General features: G+C 44.1%; 1 protein-coding gene across 1 annotated transcript in view; it reads right to left on the reverse strand.

The window, feature by feature from the left end:
- PTPRQ (protein tyrosine phosphatase receptor type Q) overlaps positions 1-25,033 on the reverse strand; it is a 140,886-nt gene that overhangs the window by 16,375 nt on the left and 99,478 nt on the right. The window contains exons 32-39 of the mRNA XM_054173787.1: positions 24,336-24,558; positions 23,698-23,771; positions 20,275-20,374; positions 18,859-18,987; positions 10,535-10,561; positions 9,761-9,842; positions 5,202-5,292; positions 757-833 (exon numbers count right to left, since the gene is read on the reverse strand). Coding sequence (XP_054029762.1) covers positions 757-833; positions 5,202-5,292; positions 9,761-9,842; positions 10,535-10,561; positions 18,859-18,987; positions 20,275-20,374; positions 23,698-23,771; positions 24,336-24,558 — 803 coding nt within the window. The remainder of the gene's footprint in view (positions 1-756; positions 834-5,201; positions 5,293-9,760; positions 9,843-10,534; positions 10,562-18,858; positions 18,988-20,274; positions 20,375-23,697; positions 23,772-24,335; positions 24,559-25,033) is intronic.

Genomic DNA, 25,033 nt, shown 5'->3' on the forward strand with positions numbered 1-25,033 from the left:
CAACCCAGAACCCTACTCTACAAGGGTCACCCCTAAACCATAGCCCCAAGCACCACATCCAAACCACCTTTAAAGACATCCAGGGTTGGTGCCTCCACCACCTCCCTGGGCAGCACATTCGAATCCCTGACCACTCTTGCCCTGATAAAATGTTTCCTAATGTCCAGTCTAAAGCTACCCAGGGGCAGCTTGAGGCCATTCCCTCTTGTTCTGTCACTAATGACCTGTGAGAAGAGAACAGCAGCAGCTTCTCCACAAGGTCCTTTCAGCCTTCTCCCAGAAGCCTACTTGCATTTCTCTCCATCACATCTTTCATAAGACATACCAGTCCCACTCACCAAAATTATTAGCTATGTCCATGAAACTTTTCAGTTCAGTTATCTTTACATTTTCCTGTTCATATACAATAGTTCCTACTCCTGAAGCAAAGAACCAGATAATGTCTGTCTCAGCAATTGTTCTCAGTGGAGTTTCACTGTTGCCTTTAATGATAATGGTAGGAGGCTGATTATAGAAAGTAATTTGCTGGACATAGTTTTATTACTGGAAACCATTGCTGAGCAATGAAATTGGGATAATGCATATTGTTAGCATTCAGTGGACATTCAACAGGAGCCACTTGAACAATGCCACAGCAAGAGCAGATGTAGTAAATGGAAGAAAAATTAGAATCCTGTTCTTCTTGCCAGTTATTTTCTGACCCTCTCATGTAGCAGAAAACAAATATAGCAAAAATGTGAGGGACTTTGTACTTACAGACACGTAGCTGGCATTAATGTAGTCAGATCCAGGAATACCAGCATCAGGCATCAGCTTTACTCTGTTGTTGTTATCTACCAGAGAAAGAAAGTCCAGTTTACTAAAAGAGCTGTTCAGAAACCATTGGTGCATGTAACAAGTGTGCCTGGAGTGCTGAGAAATCAAAAGCACTGTTACTGTCTCTTATCTGACAGTACTTGACACAGCACAACTATGATTACAGAGGCTATTTGTCCACCATGAGCCACCAGTGGGCACTTGCAGCCCGGAAAGCCAACCAGAGCCTGGGCTGCATCAAGAGAAACATAGCCAGCAGGGCCAGGGAGGTGATTTTCCCCCTCTGCTGCGCTCTGGTGAGACCCTAACTGGAGCACTGCATCCTGCTCTGGAGCCCCTGTTACAGAAAGGATCTGGAGGTGCTGGAAGGTGTCCAGAGAAGGGCCACAAGGATGAGCAGAGGGCTGGAGCTGCTCTGCTATGGAGACAGACTGAGAGAGTTGGGGCTGTTCAGTCTGGAGAGGAGAAGGCTCCCAGGAGACCTAATTGTGGCCTTCCAGGATCTGAAGGGGGCTACAAGAAAGCTGGGGAGGGACTTTAGAGGGTGTCAGGGAGTGACAGGACTGGGGGGAATGAAGGAAAACTAGAAATGGGTAGATTGAGATTGGATGTTAGGAGGAAGTTGTTCCCCATGAGGGTGGTGAGAGACTGGCAGAGGTTGCCCAGGGAGGTGGTGGAAGCCTCATGCCTGGAGGTTTTTGCAGCCAGGCTGGATGTGGCTGTGAGCAACCTGCTGTAGTGTGAGGTGTCCCCCTGCCATGGGCTTGGAACTGGATGAACCTTGAGGTCCCTTCCAAACCTAACAATTCTATGATTCTATAATTTCCATTGCCTTTAGCCATCTGTTACAGGTTGAATTAGATTATCCTCCCCCCAATAATTTATCTTTTGGTAAATCTACCCCCAGAGAGCAAATCTACCACACTCAGAATCTGGAAGTGAAAATGGAATTGTATGTGCAAAAGGAACTAAACAGAACAGTATCAAAATGCAATAAACATGTACAAAATATATTTACACATATTTACACAGTTTAACAGGTTGCACAAGTTTCCCTTGCCACCCCTCCCCCTTAGGGACAAAGGGCCCCAGGAAAAGCTTGGCCTCCCCCTTCCCCTTGTACCTCTTACAGAAACCAAACAGAAAACACCCGAGGTCAGCAGGAAGATAGCACAGCCTGAAGCCCACAAGTGAAGGCAGCAAGATCCAGCAGCCAAGAGCCCAGAGAGAGCACAATAACTCTGCTGCAAGACACAAGGCTTTCAATACTCCAATCCAATGGGAATTATATTAACTTATTGTTCCAGATCCAATCCCTTCATTATTTCTCTTATATTCAGAAGCCTCTAGAAATTCCTAGTGACAGGTTGGGGACTAGCTCCACACTGCCACACCATCCTTTAACATTCCAGAGATATTTTAATGTAATAGTTTTTAAGTAAAGTGGTGAATGTGCCAGAGCCTCCAATTTGCTGTGTGGTTGAGAGGATGCTCTGCCTAAAAGTGGCTGTGTACTTGAAGCCATGCAACAGACAACCTCTGTGTGACTTCAGACAGCAGGGTCACGGGTCTGACAGGCTTTCCTATAGCCTTGCTGCCCAGGTCAAAGATCTGAGCCAGATCAAGGCACTTTTCCATACTTTTACTTCTTTTACATAAGGTAAGCTCATTACCACAGAGAAGTTAAAAATGAATTGAGGGTTTACAGTGTGGGCATATGGCACATATGCAGACATGACAAAAGCCAAGGAAGATGTCATATGTGAATAGGTAAATGCTGGAAGCAAAAATTACCAATTTGAATGTTTGGTCCTCAACTTGGTAAGAAAAAAATAATAATTAAAAATAATAGAATCATAGAACTGTCAGGGTTGGAAGGGACCTCAAGGAGCATCCAGTTCCAGCCCCCCTGCAGGGACACTTCACACTACAGCAGGTTGCTCACAGCCACATCCAGCCCGGCCTGAAAATCCTCCAGGGATGAGGCTTCCACCACCTCCCTCGGCAACCTGTGCCAGTCTCTCACCACCCTCATGGGGAACAACTCCTTCCTAACATCCAATCTCAATCTACCCATTTCTAGTTGTGCTCCTTTCCCCCCAGTCCTATCACCCCCTGACACCCTCAAAAGTCCCTCCCCAGCTTTCTTGGAGCCCCCTTCAGATCATGGAAGGCCACAAGAAGGTCTCCTGGGAGCCTTCTCTTCTCCAGACTGAACAGCCCCAACTCCCTCAGTCTGCCCTCACATATATAAATAATCAGATGACAAGTCCAAGATTTATGAAACTTATCTTCATATTTCACTGTGTGTCACGAATGTCAGTTTTTAGTGGCTGTGAGTTAAAGTATGTCTTGAGAAAGGCAGCAGATAGCAGGAACAGCTGCTCTGAAAAGTTAATAGCACAGAATGTAGCATTATTAAGCACGGAATGCCACGCTCCCAGCTCACATCACAGCTAATGCCTAAAATAATAATGACGTTTCTTGTCTTATTAACTGAAAAATGAAGCAGTGTTGACTACAGAGAGACAGACTTCTGTCTCCTGTGATAAAATCTACCCTTGGCTTAGAAGTTCTCATACAGTCACTCTGATCTTCTGTGGAACCTTTGCGGCACATCTGTACACAGCCAGCAGAAAGTCCGCCCAGGCTCCTGAGGTAGCTGGCTACACAAACATATGGATTTTGGATGTTTTAAAAGAGAAGATAAAATAACTTCTCACTAAAGGGGAGAAAAAGGAGGAAGAATGTTAAAGAGTGTGCTGCATGGCTTGAATTACAGAGCTAAGAAGCTGTCGAGGTTAACGATTCCTTGCACCTGCATAGTAAAGCTTGCGAGAGGGCCAGCGGAAAGCTACGGGCAAATAAAACTGGCTCCAAAAGAAAACAAAACTAAAAAATAGACTACTTGACAGAAAATTATTTCATAATATAGGCATGCTGTGCTGCCAGCTTGTGGTGGGTTGAAATTTCCCCCCCCTCCCCCTCCCCCTCCCCAATGTTAACTTTGCCAAACCAGCTCAGTATGGAAGCAAATGAAAGCTGCGTTTACAGGCAAAACAACAATCTACAAGGAAATGTGATGAATATGTACAAAATACACAATATTTACAGGTATTTACTATTAATAAACAGCACACAAAAAAAAAACCCCAAACCAGCCCAAAAAAACAGGGGGAACTACTGGCTTCTCATTTTCTGCCCCTCCCTTACCACCCTGCACAAAGAAGGGAGAAAGGAGCAGAGAAAGTTGCTGCTAGACTTAATGAATATGAGGCAGCCAAGGTCAAGTAGAAGCAAGTTAGTATTCCTCCACAGTGAAGAAGAGAGAAGAGAAGAGAAGAGAAGAGAAGAGAAGAGAAGAGAAGAGAAGAGAAGAGAAGAGAAGAGAAGAGAAGAGAAGAGAAGAGAAGAGAAGAGAAGAGAAGAGAAGAGAAGAGAAGAGAAGAGAAGAGAAGAGAAGAGAAGAGAAGAGAAGAGAAGAGAAGAGAAGAGAAGAGAAGAGGAATTGTTTTGGTACAACCAATCTTCTGGTAGATATCTCTCCAATGGGATTGTTTAGAATTATCTCTATTTTCCTTTTCACACCCACTAGTGATTTATTTCCATTTTACTACTTTTCTGCTCAAGATCTGTGAAAAATTTTAAGGCATAGCCTAGAACTACCACACAGCTCAGAGGCAGATCAAACAGAAAAGCAGTTGCATTCTGTGGTGGGTTTAGAAATTACCCAAATTATCCATACCCTCCCCCCCCCCCCCCCCCCCCCCTTTGCAAACAATGTGAATTTGGAGAATTACCCCCAAAATAAATCACCAGACTAGGTCAGGAGGATTTGGAAGCAGACTAAACTATATTTACAAGCAAACTAAAATCTAGAAATATGAAATGCAATGGATGTGTACAGAAGAGAATATATATTTACAGTTTATAAACAACACAAAGCCCCTCTGGAGAAAGCCAGGGGGCTACCAACTGTCTCTTTCTGCTCCCCATTCCCCTTAGTTCCCCCCCCCCCAAGAGAAAGAGGAGAAGAGAAGAAAGGAGTTAGTATAACCTGCTAGTACTAAGTCACAAGAAGGAACACAGCCAAGGTCAGCAAAGTCAAGCAGCACGTAGCAGCTAGAGTGAAGAAGCTGAAAAGAGAAAGAATTGTTCATGCAACAAGCTTCTGTTGCAGTTAGCAAGCCAATGGAACTATTTAGACCTTATCATTACCTTTCTTTTACACCCAATGGTAATGTTATTTACTTTCTACTAGTTTCTACTCAAGGTCTCTGGAAATTTCCTAGGCATCAGCCTGTAAGTGTGACACATTCCAAATGTATGTTGCACTATTGAGGGCAGAGAGCACAACGGAGGAAGCGAACAGGAAACACACATACATGGCTTTATGTTTGGGAAACGATTCTTAGACCTGTTCCAGGGCAGATCAGCATCAGTTGAAGCAAGGTCTTCAAGAAACTTGGGGAGCTCCTGCAGAGGAATAAATGTTTATTGGCAAACCTTTGCATTTCACCTTCACTGAATATAAAACAATGACACAATCATCTGGTAAGAGGAAGAACTCCTGAGTTCTACACCAGAGTGCATTTCTAAGGACAGCTGGGAGCATTACAGAGCAACCCACCCCACTGCCAACCCCCAGACACAACAGCAGTACTAGATGCAGCCTTGCAGACATGGCTGTCAAGTTGAACCATTAAACCTGGCATGAACCTTCACCTTTACAAGGCTGGATGAAGCCAGCCTATCACCTTTTGTGGGTCTCCTCTGTCTTTTCATGAAATCATGTCTTTGGTTACCATGCTCTGGTGACTCAGTCTCACTCCTGAATAATGCCTTTTCCTGGCTCTTGTAGCTTGGGAGAGTTCTTGCCACAGCATGAGAATTAATGAGGATTAAATTAAGTTGAGACAACTGGCAAATAGCTATTGTTCACAGGACTGATTATGAAAGGGGGTGGGAAGAGTTATTTTGGGCTGTAGTGCTGTTTCATAAGTGGTTATCAGTTCTGTTACTAAAGGGCAGACATAGAATAGAATAGAATAGAATAGAATAGAATAGAATAGAATAGAATAGAATAGAATAGAATAAACCAGGTTGGAAGAGACCTTCAAGATCATCATGTCCAACCTATCATCCAACACCACCTAATCAACTAAACCATGCAACCAAGCACCCTATCAAGTCTCCTCCTGAACACCTCCAGTGACGGTGACTCCACCACCTCCTCAGGCAGCCCATTCCAAAGGGCAATCACTCTCTCTGTGTAAAACTCCCTCCTTACCTCCAGCCTAAACCTCCCCTGGCACAGCCTGAGACTGTGTCCTCTTGTTCTGGTACTGGTAGTCTGGGAGAAGAGACCAACCTCTGCCTGTCTACAACCCCCCTTATGGATAAATCATTCATATGGAGGAAGTTATTCATGGACACAAATGGGGATCACTTCCAAAGCTGAGTGAAGCTCAATTTCACAACTTTTTAATGGAGAAAACCTATGAATGTGATGATCTCATAGGAGTGATAAGAGAACAGAAAACTCAGAAAGCTTAGAATTTACCCAGAATTTCTAAGTTCATAACTACATTTGCTGCAATAGATTTCCCCTTGGTTTGACATTATGGAAGGTTATATATAGAATCATAGAATGGTTTGGATGGAGTGACCTCCAAATGTCATCTAATCCAACACCCCTTACAGTGAGCAGGGACATCCTCCACTAGATGAGGTTTTGCCCAGGGCCTTGTTGAGCCTGACCTTGAATATCTCCAGGGATGGGGACTCAACCCCCTCCATGGGCAACCTGTTCCAGTGTTCCACCACCTTCACGGTGCAGAACTTGTTCCTAACATCCAACCTAAATCTACTCCTCTATAATTTTAATTTCCAAACATCTACTTTTCTCTAATTTCAAACCATTGCCCCTCAGCCTATCACTGTAGGCTTCTGCAAACAGTCTCTCTGCAGCCTTCTTGCAAGCCCCCTTCAGGTACTGGCAGGCTGCTATTAGTTCTCCCTGGAGCCTTTTCTTTTCCAGACTCAACACCCCCAGCTCCCTCAGCCTGTCCTCATAGCAGAGGTGTTCCAGCTCCCCCAGCCATCTTAGTGGCCCTCCTCTGGACCCTCTCCATCAGGTCCCTGTCCTTCAGGTGAGGTCTTACCAGAACAAAGTGGCAGAATCACCTTTTACAATCTGCATGTCTAATTCAACATAGAATCATAGAATCAATAAGGTTGGAAAAGACCTGAAAGATCATCAGTTCCAACCTGTCACCCAAGACCTCATGACTGCTAAACTGTGGCTCCAAGTGCCACATCCAATCTCAGACATGTTAAATCTCATGCCCTTGGAGTCTGCCCATCTGTCCAGCCTGTCAAGGTCCCTCTGCAGAGCTCTCCTACTCTTGATCCCAACTTGGTGTCAATTGCAAACTTACTAATGGTGGACCAGATCCCCCTGTCCAGATCATCAGTAAAGATGTCGAACAGGATGGGGCCCAACACTGATCCCTGGGGGGACATCACCAGTGACAGGCTGCCAGGTGGATACTAGAGATATACACTACATCAGCGTCTAGATCTACCTTTTAATTCTGCCTGCCCTTGGCTGAGTCATCTGAAATGCTGAAATGTGGAAGCTGAAGCTCAGAGAAAGGAAAAAAAAGGAAGCCCAAATGACATCTAAACCTGTTGACTATAAGTCAAACAAGGGCCTCAGCTACTTCTAGTTGATTGCCAAGATTTTGATTTGCTAAAACACTATTGCTTAAGGCATGACAAGGCAGAAAGGCTTATCCAGTGTGGGTCACACCTACAGAAAGTAACACTAGAAACTTCCAGTGATGAATGTTAATATGTGAAACTGTTATTGCCAGTAAAACTTTTCATCTGCTCAGTCATGCCTAATGCAATGGTAATCACTCTTGCTCAAGTGAAATAACTCTCTGCTCTTGGGAACCAAAAAAAAAAAGAGAAAGAAAGAAGTTCTCCTTTCTTTATTGCTCAGAGAATTTTATGGTGCTTCTCATTATTAAACCCAGACCAATTTTGCCTAAGGAGCATAACAAAAAAGCTGTAGGAAGTACCATTAATCTTTTCGCACTCTTGATGGTTTTTCCCTCGGAGACTGAAATATTGCAATGTATCAGAAGAAAAGCCAATTGTTGAGCCCTCATTTTGGCCAGTCCAACTGGTAAGCGATTTGTGGTTACTCTATACATCCAAAAAAGATATTAAGTCACTGGAGGCTGACAAACTGGTTGGTTTGTTGTATTTTTTGTTGTGAGGGCAAATGACTCGATGTGCTGAAAAGATGATGACGCTGCTGATTCTGGGATAGTGAGAAGATCGTGTTGAGGGAAAACATGATAGCTGTAAAAATGTTACTTAATGGGAACAAAGAGAGAGGGGAAGAAAAGAGATTTAAGTCTGAAAGGACATGTGCATTATGTGTAATGCATGTTTTGTGAGCTGCTCTCTGTTCAGAAAGAAAGACAGGCTTGCTGCGCTCATCTAGCCTTATGAGGAGAGGCTGAGGGACCTGGGGCTTTTTAGTCTGGGGAAGAGAAGACTGAGAGGGGATTTAATAACTGTTTATAAACACCTGAGGGCTGGGGATCAGGAGGGAGGGGACAGGCTCTGCTCACTTGCTCCCTGTGATAGGACGAGGAGCAATGGATGTAAGCTGCAGCGCAGGAAGTTCCACCTCAACACAACGGGAAACTGCTTTACTGTAAGGGTCTCAGAGCCCTTGAAGAGGCTACCCAGAGAGGTTGTGGTGTCTCCTTCTTTGGAGACTTCCAAGGCCTGTCTGGATGCATTCCTCTATGACCTGCACTAGATTCTATGGTCCTGCTCTGGCACAGGGGTTGGACTTGATGATCTCTGTGGGTCCCTTCCAACCCTTGACATCCTGTGAGCCTGTAATCTACTCACATAAGAGGATGCAAGCTGTTCACAGAAGCATGACCTGGTATATGTAAAGGAATAAAACCCAAAGTACTGTGCTCAAAATTTTACTTTCCTCACTGAAATCTCTGAGAAAAAAAAACAAACCTATTTCTGAGTCCCATGGCAGTGTGAATGGGGCCTGGATACTTCACAGAATAAAAGTCAGCTGTGTTGTTGGGGGTTGTTATCACTCAGGAAAAGGCACTTAAAACACCTAAATACAGTATCACAGTATCACTAAGGTTGGAAGAGACCTCGAGGATCATCGAGTCCAACCTGTCACCACAGACCTCATGACTAGAGCATGTCCAATCTCCTCTTGAACACCTCCAGGGATGGTGACTCCACCACCTCCCTGGGCAGCCCATTCCAATGACGAATGACTCGCTTGGTGAAGAACTTTCTCCTCACCTCCAGCCTAAACTTCCCCTGGCACAGCTTGAGACTGTGTCCCCTTGTTCTGGTTCTGGTTGTTGGAGAGAGGAGACCAACCCCTTCCTGGCTACAGCCACCTTTCAGGTAGTTGTAGAGGGCAATGAGGTCACCCCTGAGCCTCCTCTTTTCCAGGCTAAACAACCCCAGCTCCCTCTGTATCTAGGTTAGAAAACTGTTTCTGACACAGCTGTCCTCAGCTAAACTACTTCTGCATTGCTCCACATGTAAAAACAGGAATACTATGGGCATGCTTGCAAAGATTGCTGGCTGAAGTTTGTATTTGGTGAATAACTCTTCACTTTGGTGAATAACTCTGCTGATACTTTGGTGAATAGCTCTGCTGACACTTCGGTGAATAATCCTGATCAGGCTTGCAGCGTAGACTGCAGAATCCCAATCAGGGTAATATTACTTTCTAAACAATCGAGCTGGTAATTGGGTATTGATTATCAAGGCCAGAGTCCTTCACGGCCTTGCCTGCTTAAAATGGACATGAAATGTGACACATGAAACGACCACAGGTCTTGCCATGTTGTGACAACTGCTCGCAACATACCGAAAATTCTTCCTGAAACTTTAGGTTGTTGTTTGTGCAAAGCTCTTCGACGTGCTGCAGGAAGGATTTCTTGCTGATGGGCCTGAAAGGAATGACAGGAGAATTAGAAACCTACAGGGAATTTCTTTGTCCTTTGTTTGTTTGTTTGTTTGCTTTGGTTTTGTTTGCTTTTATTTCTTGTGTAATTGGAGTTTGTTAATAAGCTCTTGAATTTCAGCTGCGGAGAAACCGATGCTTGTAGGTAGGCAAGGACAAAGTGCTCACTGCAGGCTTATTTAGGTTGTTTTCAGTCATCTAGAACAAAAACATTTCCTCCCCTTCACCAAGCTTTTCGTGTTGCTAATAACAGCAGGGTTTTATTCGATTTGGTAGGGGACAACATTGCAAGGCAAGGTTTGACAGTAAAGCAAAGTTTGTGAAGTTAACGTGGCAGTGCCGGAGGCACAGAATCCTTCTTGGCCGCACGGAAAACATTGCAGACATTGCAAGGTTTTAGAGAGGTAAAATATTGCGGTGACCTCATCCTCATAATGACATGGTTTTTAAACCCCAAGGAGTTTAAATATCCCTGTATTACTTCCCAAGCTAAAACACAGACATGCAGGCTTCACCCCAGAGAGAGAGAAAGCATTTCTCCTGTTACCATGCAATTAGTCATGCTTTTATGATTTATACGCAGCTCAGAGTCCTTCTCTAATAAACAGAGGGGAGGGAACCACACATTGAGACTCACCAATGACCACAACATACAAAAAGAAACTTTCATCAACTTACTTGATGGATTTCCTATAACTAAGTAACCTGCAACAGAGATTTTTTTTGTTAAATGTAGCAAGCTGAGAGTTGACCAATACTGTGCATCTCAAGAGGCTTTAGATTAAGTACTCAAGCAACTAAATGACCAAATTTATTTGTCTCGTGGATTCAAATATTACTATATGTCAGATCAGAGTGATTGTTTTGCTTAGTGTTCATCTCAGGCACTGGCAGATATGGTAGTTACAGCTCCTATCATTCCCTTCAGATGATTTCCCAGTGCTCTGGGTTCATGTGGCCCTGGGAAATGCCTGCTTTCAGCACACCACTTCACATACATCGACAGCTTCGCTTTGCACTATGTACTTGATATCATTCTTCTGAGGGTCATTTCAGAGCACAAGGATAGGATTCATCTCTCTGAATGTAGACAACTATTCTTGAGCCAGATACTTGAGATTCCATTTCCAACCAAAGAAGACAAATAGGTGTGATTTCATCTCATTTGAAGGAGATGCATAAAATAAATCACAGATGAATCATGCTACCGATGTGCCTCTAAGGAAGCTGAACAGCTCTGGCTCTTTTCTAAAGGTTTTAGAAATGACTGCCTGTTCTCATGTTCATTTCTACATGCTCCCTGCTCCTTCTGCTGCATAACAATTTTTAAAGCTGTGCTGCATATTACATCTTTAACTTGATCCCACAGCAGGTTTGATGAGGATGTTAGATGAGCATCTATGCTCAAAGGACTTTGAGATGGCCCTTAAAGCTTGGTCATCATAATTGTCTCCGAACTCACTTGAAGAATGTCTTTAGCAGCCAAACTTTGGTCACTCAGACTCACAGAGGCTGTCTGAAAGACCAAGCCAGAGAGTTTGAGGTAATACAGTTTAAAAACTAGTTCTAAGTACACCTTTTATATGTCTCTCTCTTCAAAACAAATCATGCATCCTTTACATACAAATAACACAAAAGCTGCTCTGGAAAGCAAACGTCTACTGCTGCCATCAGTTCAGTAGAAACCACAACTACTTGCTTTCAAAATGCTTTGGTTAATGAAGTGATCTTATTTTAAATCAGGCAATAAAATGAGATGAATACAAACGTTGAATCATTGATGATTACTCACTGGAGAATTCAGTTTCAAAGCCACTGAAGGTGCCTTTGTGGTACAGATTTTGTTACAACAGTTCTCTTCAAACAAAGAAAAAAAAAATGGCTATGAAAGCCACAGGTCAATGCCACTACAGTAAAAAGAAGTCTAAGAATCCACAGCAAAAGGCTCCAATTCGAAGTGTTTGCTAGAACAACTCAAAGGAGAGCTTCAGAGTGAAAAAGAAAGCAGTAGGACAGCAAGGCATGCAACTCATGTTCAGACCACAAGCTAGTGCTTATTGTATCACTGATGTTGTTTGCATGATGTGATATGTCAAACTGCCTTCCAGTGACTTGGGCACCACTACAGAGCCAGTTTCCTGAAGAAAAGGCATTTTCAATAGCTGTGCTGATCTACTGCTTGCAGAAAGTAAACTTGGTTTAGGCCTTTTTTTCAGGACAATATTCCAAGCAGTCTCTGAAAAGAAACTACATTTGCTTCTCATTTGAATTCCCCTACCTTCACTAAAGAACAACAGAAAAGAAGACATCTCCCAGATGACACCTAGTATTGCCTTTCCTCCTCTAGAATTCATAGTAATTAGGGGCTTGCTGTACCCAATTTATAGTAAGCAAACATAGTTTGGTCCTTAGGCTATAAAAATTGCATCTATGTTGTACAGATGCAACCAGAGTGTGCCAGTTAGAGCTCCAGTGATGAAGGGACGTGGATCCAACAGCAGGAAAGCAAAGCATTGAAACAGCTCAAGAAAAGAACTAAACATCAGTGTTACATATAGAATCAAATAGAATTAACCAGGTTGGAAAAGACCTCAAAGATCATCAAGTCCAACCCACCACCCAACACCATCTAATCAACTAAACCGTGGCACCAAGTGCCTCATCCAGGCTCTTCCTAAACACCTCCAGTCATGGTGACTCCACCACCTCCCTGGGCAGCACATTCCAATGGCAAATGTGTCTTGCTGGGAAGAACTTCTTCTTAACATCCAGCCTAAATCTCCCCTGGTGCAGCTTGAGACTGTGTCCTCTTGTTCTGGTGCTGGTTGCCTGGGAGAAGAGATCAACCCCCACCTGGCTACAACCTCCCTTCAGGTAGTTGTAGAAAGCAATAAGGTCTCCTCCTCTAAGAGCCTCCTCTTCTCCAGGCTAAGCAACTCCAGCTCCCTCAGCTTCTCCTCACAGGGCTGTGCTCCAGACCCCTCCCCAGCTTTGTTGCCCTTCTCTGGACACCTTCCAGCATCTCAACATCTTTCCTAGAGCCATGAGGATGATCAGAGGGCTGGAGCACCTCTCCTATGAGGACAGACTGAAAGAGTTGGGGTTGTTCAGTCTGGAGGAGAGAAGGCTCTGAGGTGACCTCATTGTGGCCTTCCGGTATCTGAAGGGGGCTACAAGAAGGCTGGGGAGAGACTTCTTAGGATATCAGGTAGTGATAGGACCAGGGGGAATGGAATGAAGCTGGAGGTGGGGAGATTCAGGCTGGAGGTGAGGAGGAAGTTCTTCAACATGAGAGTGGTGAAGCCCTGGCCTGGGTTGTCCAGGGAAGTGGTTGAGGCCCCATCCCTGGAGGTGGCCAGCCTGATCTAGTGTGAGGTGTCCCTGCATATGGCAGGGGGGTTGGAACTAGATGATCCTTGTGGTCCCTTCCAACCCTGAGTGATTCTATGATTCTACGATTCTAAACTGAGGGGCCCAGAACTGGACACAGAACTCAAGGTGTGGACTGACCAGTGCTGAGTCCAGGGGCAGAATGACCTCCCTGTTACTGCTGGCCACACTATTCCTGATACAGGCCAGGATATATCATATGTTGCATTCTAAATAATTTTGAATATTAATAAAGGGTGCATTTTGTTTTAGGGTGTAATCATAGATTAGCTTTCACAAGCAGTAAACATTCTTAGAGAAGGCACACACAGATTGTCTCTTTCACCTGTGGGTGGGAATTGAAGTGAAGAACTTGTTTTTTAGAGCTGCTGACCTCTCATGGTTTGGGGTTTTTCTTTGGTAGCAAAAGTACATTACAGTAGTATAGCAACTGGGCTCCCCAGTTCAAGATGGACAGGGATCTGCTGGAGAGAGGTCCAAAGGAGGGATACAAGGATGCTGAAGGGACTGGATCACTGCCTGATGAGGAGAGGCTGAGAGCCCTGGGGCTGTTCAGTCTGGAAAAGAGAAGACTTAGAGGAGATTGAATAAATATCTATAAATATCTGAGGGCTGGGGGTCAAGAGGGAGGGCACAGGCTCTGCTCACTTGCACCCTGGGATAGAACATGGGGCAATGGAACCTCCAGCACAGGAGGTTCCACCTCAACATGAGGAGGAACTTCTTCACTGGGAGGGTCACAGAGCCCTGGAACAGGCTGCCCCGAAAGGTTGTGGAGCCTTTCCAGCTCCATCTGGATGCATTCCTATGTGCCCTGTGCTGGATTCTCTGGTCCTGCTCTGGCAGGGGGGTTGGACTTGATGATCTCTGGAGGTCCTTTTCAACCCCTAACATCCTGTGAGCCTGTGAACATCAGATTCTTTAATTGTTTATATATGAGGATTAATGCCTAACTTGAAGACTGTTGGCTTTCTTTGTGTAAGAATCTTCAGAAGAGATTAATTTTGCGTGCTCACTAAATGCTTGCAGCGATCCTCAGTTTTAGCATCCTCAGGCTTCAAAAATCAGTTATTTCTTTCCAAGTTTCTTGACTTGGAATGTGCAATAATAATAATAATAATAATAATAATAATAATAAAAATAATAATAATGTTACAGGATTTCACCAGTGGGAAAAACAACAGCAAACCATCTACCTGTAACCTTGTTCTCCACATTTCTCAGTCTTTTGCATGCAACACAAGAATACAGATATCACTAGATCTCCATGAGCACAATTTGGACTCAAACCATGAAGCTGGAAATTTCCTGATTTCAGATGGGCAATTGCAGATTCCCACTTGTCTGACTTTGAAACTGGGAAGGAAAAACATTCTCTAAGATAAAGGATGCTTTATTGCCTTAAATCTGATTTTCTTTTAAAACAGTGTATTGTTTCATGTGGGGGATTTTCTCTCTTTTTTTTTTTGGATTTTTTTTTTTTTTTGGGGGGGGAGTGAAGCCTATCAAAAATCTGAATCCCACTCAGATTACTCATGATAGAGCTAGAGAGAAGCCATTTATTTGTGTTGGCAGTGGTAACCCAAGACCGTATTGTCACACAGACTCGCCTTTCTCTCTGGGTCAATCATCTGAAATCCAGAGGGAATTCAAACTTCATCCACATGGAAAAAAAAAAAAAAAACCAGGAATGAGTGTGTAGGCAAAAGGCTTAACTCATAAGCACTGCTGACACTTCCTAGGACCAATGGAGGAACTAATTTTTAGCAAGTTAATTTAAAGCTATATGGAGCTTAACCCTCCGCCAATATTGAAGGCCTAAGGAAAGGGAACACACGGTCATTCCTTCCCTTGTACCAGGACATGTACACTTGTAAACCTCCTGCTCCTGTGACACAAAGCTCAGGAAGCCTGCTTTTAGTAGCTGATGAATAAAGGGAACGTTATTGAGGGAAAAGGCAAGGCAGGAGCCATGTCTATCCCTACTGAAAGAAAGAAGAAACAGGCTGATCTGGAGAAGTAATGTCTGTGCTATATATTAACTCGAATACAGACAGCTGTCACATGCACAAGATATAGGAAAGCTGAGATCAGACACTAATTTTCACAGAATCACAGAATACCAGGGGCTGAAAGGGACCTCAAAAGCTCATCCGGTCCAAGCCCTCTGCCAGAGCAGGATCACCTAGAGCAGATCACCCAGGAACACATCCAGGCAGGTAGAATAGAATAGAATAGAATAGAATAGAATAGAATAGAATAGAATAGAATAGAATAGAATAGAATAGAATAGACCAGGTTGGAAGAGACCTTCAAGATCATTGCATCCAACCCATCAACCAACCCAACCCACCTAATCAACTAACCCATGGCACCAAGCACCCTATCAAGTCTCCTCCTGAACACCTCCAGTGATGGTGACTCCACCACCTCCCCAGGCAGCCCATTCCAATGGGCAATCACTCTCTCTGTGTAGAACTTCTTCCTAACATCCAACCTGAACCACCCCTGGTGCAGCCTGAGACTGTGTCCTCTTGTTCTGGTGCTGGCTGCCTGGGAGAAGAAACCAACATCTGCCTGTCTACACCCTCCCTTCAGGTAGTTGTAGAGAGCAATAAGGTCATCCCTGAGTCTCCTCCTCTCCAGGCTACCCAACCCCAGCTCCCACAGTCTCTCCTCATAGGGCTTGTGATTCAGACTACTACCTTTTCCACTGCTTTCCCTTTCCTACGTTGAACCCAAATTATTTCTGCTTTCCAGCTCTTCTAGTGAGAGAGTTAGTCCCTCCCCACTGTCTTACAAGTAGTGCTTCTTTTAAACAGCTATGGAGACAGACTGAGGGAGTTGGGGCTTATCAGTCTGGTGAAGAGAATGCTCTAAGGAAACCTTCTTGTGGACTTCCAGTATCTGTAGGGGGCTACAAGAAAGCAGGAGAGGGAATTTTGAGGGTGTCAGGGAGTGATAGGACTGGGGGGAATGGAGCAAAACTAGAAATGGGGAGATTCAGATTGGATGTCAGGAAGAAATTCTTCCCCATGAGGGTGGTGAGAGACTGGCACAGGTTGCCCAGGGAGGTGGTAGAAGCCTCATGTCTAGAGATTTTTGAAGCCAGGCTGGATGTGGCTGTGAGCAACCTGCTGTAGTGTGAGGTGTCCCTGCCCATGGCAGGGGGGTTGGAGCTGGATGATCCTTGAGGTCCCTGCCAACCCTGACAACTTTAGAATTCTGTGACAAATTGCAAGTTCAAACGTGAGACCATGTCATTAAAATAAGGGTTCATGAAATGCCTAAAACACTGTTCAGTAAAGGCCTTGATGTGCATTAAGCACATAATCAAATGCATAATATTTCACAATAAGTATGAAATATTAGCTTGCAATTGCTCTGTAGATTTTAAGACAGTACAAATCTAAACTATACATAACTGAGACAGAAAAGTGGCAGAAGAGTACTCTAGAAACTGATAAAGGATTTGGCTGTGTGGCTGAGATTGTAGTGGCATAGCATGAAACAGCTTCATTGGAAATGAGTGAAAAAGGCAGTAAGAGAAGGAAATTGGGAAGGGGAAAGGGAGGGGAGGAGAGGGAAAGGGAGGGGAGGAGAGGGAAAGGGAGGGGAGGAGAGGGAAAGGGAGGGGAGGAGAGGGAAAGGGAGGGGAGGAGAGGGAAAGGGAGGGGAGGAGAGGGAAAGGGAGGGGAGAGGAGAGGTTCAGAGAGGTTGAAAGAAGAGAGGAGAGGTTTGGAGAGGAGAGGTTCAGAGAGGCGAGGTGAGGGAGGGGAGAGGAGAGGTTCAGAGAGGTGAGGTGAGGGAGGGGAGAGGAGAGGTTTGGAGAGGCGAGGCGAGGAGCGGAGAGGAGAGGAGCGGAGCGGAGCGGAGAGGAGAGGAGAGGAGAGGAGAGGAGAGGAGAGGAGAGGAGAGGAGAGGAGAGGAGAGGAGAGGAGAGGAGAGGAGAGGAGGGGAGAGGAGAGGAGAGGAGAGGAGAGGAGAGGAGAGGAGAGGAGAGGAGAGGAGAGGAGAGGAGAGGAGAGGAGAGGAGAGGAGAGGAGAGGAGAGGAGAGGAGAGGAGAGGAGAGGAGAGGAGAGGAGAGGAGAGGAGCCCTGATTTATTGCAGAAGAGTCAGAGAACTGTTTGTACCTTGCTATTAGAGACTCAAATGTGATTTCACGATGACAAACAGTAGGGTTTGCCATTAGCATAGCTGCAGAGACTGACACTTCACTTCAATCAACTGTATTAGTCAACAGAGCATGGGAGCACACAGGTTAGAAGAGCAGAGTGGGAAACACACCGTGGTTGCTTCAGGAATACAAAGACTTACTGGATGACAAATATCTCCTTGCGTCTAAAGAAAAGTGAAGAGTATCTGGAAGCAAAATCCATTAACACTTTAGTATATCAACAAAGTCAGTACTGTTCTTATTCAGCTAACAGCTTGGCAACAAGAATCATTTCTAGGAGTCACAGCTATCAGAGTGCATCCATTGGCAATGCTTCTGCTTTCAGCCACTGTTTCCTGCTATTAGTGGGCACCAACCAGCGCTAGCGGAGTGACATCTGCCACACACAGAGCATACCACATCCATCACCTCGATGATTTCCAGATGATTCCCAGTATGTTTTCTCATCTGTTACAAGCAGCCATTCCCCTGTGCACTGTTTTGAACAGGTTTGTACATGCAGCTCACTCTATACCACACATAGACATGTGCACACTCACACAGACAAAACAGGTCAACAGCCACAACCTTTCATCTTCCAGCTATTCCTAGCCTGCAACAGTAGGATGCCTGAATGCTAGGGGAAGACTATTTTAGACTTCTCCTCTTTAAGGAGACTGCCTACCACAGTGTTTCATCTGGGACACAGCAGGGAAAATGCAGGCAGGTAAAGAATGCTCATCAAACATTTCTAACTCAGCTGGATGCCATCTATTATTGAGAATCATCACGGTATTTATGTGGTGAATAATATCCACATTCATGGCAATCAGAAAGAGCAGTTTTCCTTCTGATAAATATCTGTGGCAAATTCTTTGTGGGACAGAAAAAAAATAAATATGAAAAGCCTGGAATTGTTACGTGCACCTGAAAGGAGTAGATGCCAGGATAGCCAAGTGTGCTGAGCTCCACAGAAACACAGATGTTATGCAAATCCCTTTGTGGAAATGAACAAACAAACAAATGTCAGCTGGACTGTGACAGATTTCTTCTTGAGTGAGTTGACTGAGACTTCTGGGGAGCATTTTGACTCTTTCAAAAGGCTGATGTGGGTTTGCAGCGTACAAAACCACTGGGCCATTCAAAAACTTAGAAATGCTGCAGGTTTAAAACCAGGCAGCCAATTTATTATTTGATTTTTTTTTCTTGGCTAACACAATTAAGCAGTGATTTGCACTTTGATCTTTATCTTGTTGGAAAAAGAGCTGAAGATTAAGTGATTTTTCTAAAAGCTAGTGAGAAGTGTCTTGAGGATGGAGGTCATACTTTGAAAGAGGATCTCAGTGACCTGTGTAAATAAGAGCACCACAAACACTTCCAAACAAGCAAAGGTCAGAAAGGGGTCATGGCTACAGCCCCTTTGGACTACTGTTTTGCCTAAGGAGTATGCTTACCGTGTAAATCTCTCATCCTTCAGCTCCAGGTCTGCCACTGTGATCAACTGATCCAGTTTGAACTTAGTGTCAATAATTTCAGCATCTCGTGGGGAGTATGTGCCTCCCTCCTTTTGCTTTTGACGGATTCTAACCAGAAAAAAAGGGGAAAAAATATCAATATTAAAATTTAAAGGGCATGTATGTCAATGCTTTGATTAGTCAGGCAGAAAACAAAAAACACTTGCCAAGAGTCCTTTCTTGGTCATTATTCTCCCTTCCAACTGTGTAATTTAGTCAGATCCAGCAGTTACAACATCTACAATCCTTTACACACGAGACTTAGAAGTATTTAACTGATAAAGTTATTACTAATGCCTGAAAATACAATTTGCAATATTTACTTTATATCAGGCTGTCAATAAAGAGGAAAAATAAAATGGGAAAGGGAAAGAAAGAACAAGAGAAAGAACAAGAGAAAGAGAAAGAAGGAAGGGGAAAGGGAAAGGGAAAGGGAAAGGGAAAGGGAAAGGGAAAGGGAAAGGGAAAGGGAAAGGGAAAGGGAAAGGGAAAGGGAAAGGGAAAGGGAAAGGGAAAGGGAAAGGGAAAGGGAAAGGGAAAGGGAAAAAGGAAAGGGAAGGAAAAAAGAAGAGAAAGAAAGCGAAAGTGAAAGCGAAAGCGAAAGAGAAAGAAAGAGAAAGAGAAAGAAAGAGAAAGAGAAAGAAAGAGAAAGAGAAAGAGAAAGAGAAAGAGAAAGAGAAAGAGAGAGAGAAAGAGAGAAGGAAAGGGAAAGGGAAAGGGAAAGGGAAAGGGAAAGGGAAAGGGAAAGGGAAAGGGAAAGGGAAAGGGAAAGGGAAAGGGAAAGGGAAAGGGAAAGGGAAAGGGAAAGGGAAAGGGAAAGGGAAAGGGAAAGGGAAAGGGAAAGGGAAAGAAGAGAAAGAAAAAGAAAGAAAGAAGGAGAAAGACAATGAGAAAGACAATGAGAAAGAGAAAGACAATGAGAAAGAGAAAGAGAAAGAGAAAGAGAAAGAGAAAGAGAAAGAGAAAGAGAAAGAGAAAGAGAAAGAGAAAGAGAAAGAGAAAGAAAGAGAAAGAGGAAGAAAGAAGGAAAGGGAAAAGGAAAGGGAAAGGGAAAGGGAAAGGGAAAGAAGAGAAAGAAAAAGAAAGAAAGAAGGAGAAAGACAATGAGAAAGAAAGAGAAAGAGAAAGAGAAAGAGAAAGAGAAAGAGAAAGAGAAAGAGAAAGAGAGAGAAAGAGAAAGAGAAAAAAGAGGGAAAAAAAGAAAAAGAAAGAAAAAATAGAAAAATAAAAGAAAAAAAAAAGAAAAAAAATACTACATTTTCAGCTGACAGATTTGTTCCATTATTGGTTCCACTCTTCTTTAAAACATTTTGGAGTCCTTGCAACCACAGTGTGGCAAGGCTACATAAAGCTTACCTTGCAAAAGCATATACTGCAGCTACCAGAAGAACAACTGAAAGTATACACAAAGTAACAGCAAGGATGACTTCTACAGATCTTCCTGGAGGTCCTTCACCTGCAACAAAAAATAGAAGCCTAATGTTTCATGATTTGTTCTAATTCTTACCGTTCTGACAGGATGGAACCAGAGAGAATTTCCTTGTCAGCCAAAGAGCTGCTCAGCTAGAAAGTATAAGAAACCCAGAAACAATTTATGTTAAGGTTTCTAAGCACTGTTAATCTACGTAATACAGAAGGTTAGTAGTGTATGTCTGCAGCTATATGGGCAGCCATCCCCTGGTGCTTTTCAGTTTTACTTGGTAAACAAGTTAAGGTAGCTCTACACTGCATTAATCTGAACTCCAGCCAGAGCTGAGCTCCTGCTTCAGTCTCTATGCAGCCAAGAGCAGGCACAATGCTCTGACAGCTGAGTCATCAGACTCCTGAAGTGGAAAAGGAAGTCACAACTTTAAACCTATGAATCTTGCAGCTATCATTCACAGGCACAAAATAAAAGATGCTTTTTGGGGAGAGATATTCTCCTCAGGGTACTGAAGGAACCCTTTCAGTGATCACATCTGAACTTGCTGGATGAATCTCTCCTCACGGACTCATGATTTTTATCTATGTGGGAATTGGTGATGTTGTTAGGAGCAGGACAAAATTAATCATAAAAGCCTTTATAAGAAGGTAAAGGAGCTGGTGTTCTGAGTCATGAGGATGATCAGAGGGCTTCAGCACCTCTCCAATGAGGACAGACTCAGAGAGTTGGGGTTGTTCAGTTTGGAGAAGAGAAGGCTCCCAGGAGACCTTCTTGTGGTCTTCCATTATATGAAGGGGGCTACAAGAAAACTGGGGAGGGAATTTTGAGGGTGTCAGGGAGTGATAGCACAGGGGGGAATGGAGCAAAACTAGAAGTGGGTAGGTTCATACTGGATGTCAGGAAGAAGTTGGTCCCCATGAGGGTGGTGAGAGACTGGCACAGGTTGCCCAGGGAGATGGTGGAAGCCTCATGCCTGGGGGTTTTGAAGGGCAGGCTGGATGTGGCTGTGAGCAACCTGCTGTAGTGTGAGGTGTCCCTGCCCATGGCAGGGGGGTTATAACTAGATGCTCCTTGAAGTCCCTTCCAACCCTAACAATGCTATGATGCTGTGATCATGGGCAAGGGAAAAGAGACAGAAGATACCATGTTGTATAATTCTGAGCAACTGCAACTCAATATGTGACAATTACAAGCTGCAATTAAAAAAAAATATCATAAATATAGTTTTCTATGCAAAGGGCAGTGTCAGGAAAGCCCATTTTGGGTATTTCCTGCCTCATCAACTTTTTATTTCACATGGGAAAAGTCCTTACACTTTTCAGAGTACACTTAAGCAGGATTCCCAGCTGCCCCGCAGCGATTTGCTGAAGCAGCTCTCAGAGTTGATGAGAAGATTATAAGCTGCCTGGATGTGTTAGAAGTTGAAATGATATTGCTCACCACATCTTAATTAGCTCATGGAAAAATCCTGACCTTTCACATGGACACTGCTTTTGCAATGTCAGCCGTGGGTTATGAGGAACAAAACTCCACTTCTCCAGCTCCAGGGGAGAGTTGTGGTGCCCCAAGCAGGGCTGAGTGGGAGCACCATATTAACAGGTATCCTTGATTAAAAAAAAACTGATTGCAGCTGCCTAGCCCAATAATTTCTGCTTCAATGTTCCTCCATAAATTCCTATTACCATCTGACATCTGTTGCAGACAACTCTCTCACAGGTTTTCCATAACTTTTCTCTGCTTCAAACACCTTTAACATGCAGTATTAAATAGCACAGATACAAGGTCAGCCTTATTCTAAGGAGACTATTCCATAAGTAGACTTAAATCCAAAATAATGGAAGCTTCTTTGAACTGTACTGAATATCTCTGCCCAAATTCCAACTAGTGCTTTAACTGTAATGTTGGAAAACCACTAATTTAATTGGTAATTGCAACCCCCCCCCAACCTAAAATAATTGATTTAAAATTAAATTGCAATTCTGATTTCAGGAAGCAAAACATTCTTGTGAAAAGATGTTGTAGTCATAAGTGGAAGAGAATTATTTGGCCACAGAGGTACCTAACAGCTATGGGGTTTTTGGGGATGCTTTCTGGGTTATGTTTCTAGGGCAAGTCTGAAGTTCAAATAACCAGGGATGTTCTAGGAGCAAACACCTGGGCAATGTTCCTCAGCTGGTGTGTCTGGAGAAAATGTCTAAAAATAACAATAATAATAAAAAATCTTATGACATTTACTCATTTATGGTTACATTAGATTCATGGAATGGTGCAGGCCAAAAGAGACCTCCAGAGCTCATCCAGTCCGACCTCCTCGCACTCAGCAGGGACATCGCCAACTAGATCAGGCTGCCCAGGGCCTCCTCCAGCATCACCTTGGAGATCTCCAGGGAAGGAGACTCAACCACCTGCCTGGGAAACCTGTTCCAGTGTTCCACCACCCTCATAGGAACTTGTTCCTAACATCCAATCTAAATCTGCTCTGCTCTAGTATGAAGCCATTCTCCCTTGTCCTGTCCCTGCAGGTCTTTGCAAACAGTCTCTTTCCATCCTTCCTGTGGCCACCTTCAGGTAGTAAAAGGCTGCTCTTAGGTGTCCCTGGAGCCTCCTCTTCTCCAGGCTGAACACTCCCACCTTCCTCAGCCTGTCCTCTTAGCAGAGCTGCTCCAACCCCCTGATCGTTCTCATGGCCTCCTCTGGATCCTCTCTATCAGCTCCATGTCCTTCCTGTATTGAGGGCTCCAAATCTGCACACAGTACTCCAGGTGAGGAGTAGAGCAAAGTGGCAGAATCACCTCTCTGGCTCTGCTGGCCATGCTGCTTTGGATGCAGCCCAGGCTGTGATTTGCCTTCTGGGCTGCAAGCTCACACTGCCTTCTCCTGTCCAGCTTCTCATCCACCAGCAGCCCCAGGTCCTTTTCCTCAGGGCTGCTTTCTTTCACCTCCTCCTCCATTCTGTACTGACAGTGAGGATTGTTCCAGCCCAGGTGCAGAACTCTGCACTCGCTCTTGTTGACCCTCATGAGGTTCACCTCTCTCTCCAGCTTGTCCAGGTCCCTCTGGATGCCATCCTGTCCCTCTGCTGTATCAATAGCACCACTCAGCTTGGTGCCATCTGCACACTGCTGGTTGTGCCTCGATCTCACTGTCTGTGTCACTGATAAAAATATTAAAGAGCACAGGTCCCAGTACCGACCTCTGAGGGACACCACTGTCACTGCTCTCCATCTGGACTTCGAGCCATTGTTTCCTCAGCTATTATTTACTTCAGGGCAAATGCTATACTAAAAAGAAACATGGAGTTGTGTAGTTTCTTTGGAATCAGAGGACATAACTTCAGTAAACAACACTCTCCTTACCTAATGTTTTGACAGGGTCAGAGTAGTCAGAATCTGTAAACTGTCCTTTAACGTTAGTTGCTCTGAACTTAAATCTGTGAAAGAAAAACAAGGCAACTGATGAGATGAAAGTTTTGTGCAGTTTCTTAAGTGCTTCACATAGATACTAAAAGCTACTTTTCAGTTTTAGTCTAATCCAAGTTGGAATCATCAATCACCTGTTAAAGCGATGTTGTGGCAGACATCAAGGACTTCGGTGTCAATATCATAGTATCATAGCATCAGCAAGGGTTGGAAGGGACCACAAGGACCATCTAGTTCCAACCCCCCTGCCATGGGCAGGGACACCCCACACTAGATCAGGCTGGCCACAGCCTCATCCAGCCTGGACTTACACACCTCCAGGGATGGGGCCTCAACCACCTCCCTGGACAACCCATGCCAGGGCTTCACCACTCTCATGGTGAAAAACTTCTTCCTCACATTGTGTAAATTTCAACCCACCACATCCATATTTATGCTCAGCCAAAAAACCAAATTCAGAAACACATGAAGATCATTTCTACCTCTACCTTTTCACAACCAAACTACACATTTTGAATGTGTTATAAACATACATTTCACCTAAATCTTCCTCTTGAATGAGCAAACATACTTACAGGTACTGCTTTCTTGGTTTTAGTGGGCCATTGCATATTTTGTCTTGACTGCCTGGTATCAGGCAGGTAGTATCAGCACCTATGACGTAGGTCTCATCTTTGTCACTCAGATCTTCTTTTCCTTCCACACAGGGTGGGTTTGGAAAGCCTTCATTTGTGAAATATGGCCTTGGTCTGTTGAAGTAGGCATCATGCCATTTAGTAACATTTCCATCATGCTGAGCTGTTGTCAAGAGAAGAAATAATCAGAAACAATTTACCTTCTAATCAGACTTCAATTAAAGAAGTTGAATTTTAAAGGGCTTAGCATCTAGCAGCACCATTTACACAGCTAAGTCTCCATCTGTACTTGCACTTGAACCCAGACTTCCTTGATGTACACACCTTCCATGTTTTCCTAAGTGAGAACAAGTCAGATGAATCTCAACCAGAAAATTTCAGGGACAGCCTCACACATGAGCTCTGCCTGTAGAGGATCTCATTCGTGCGAGCCACTTGACTCTGAGCATGGCTAGCAAAGACAGCAAAAAGTGTTTAAAGACAGTGAAGGCTGTTTGATAATGAAATGAGTAGATTTCTGTAAATGGACAGTGCCCAGCAACTAAGGGGAGAAAAAAACCCCCTCCACCCTTAATTTGGATATCTATCTGGTCAAGAGAACCTTCACAGCTACAGTGAAGTAGTGAATGTCTGTAGGA

Source organism: Dryobates pubescens, chromosome 27 (assembly GCF_014839835.1).
Source record: "Dryobates pubescens isolate bDryPub1 chromosome 27, bDryPub1.pri, whole genome shotgun sequence".
NCBI lineage: Eukaryota > Metazoa > Chordata > Aves > Piciformes > Picidae > Dryobates > Dryobates pubescens.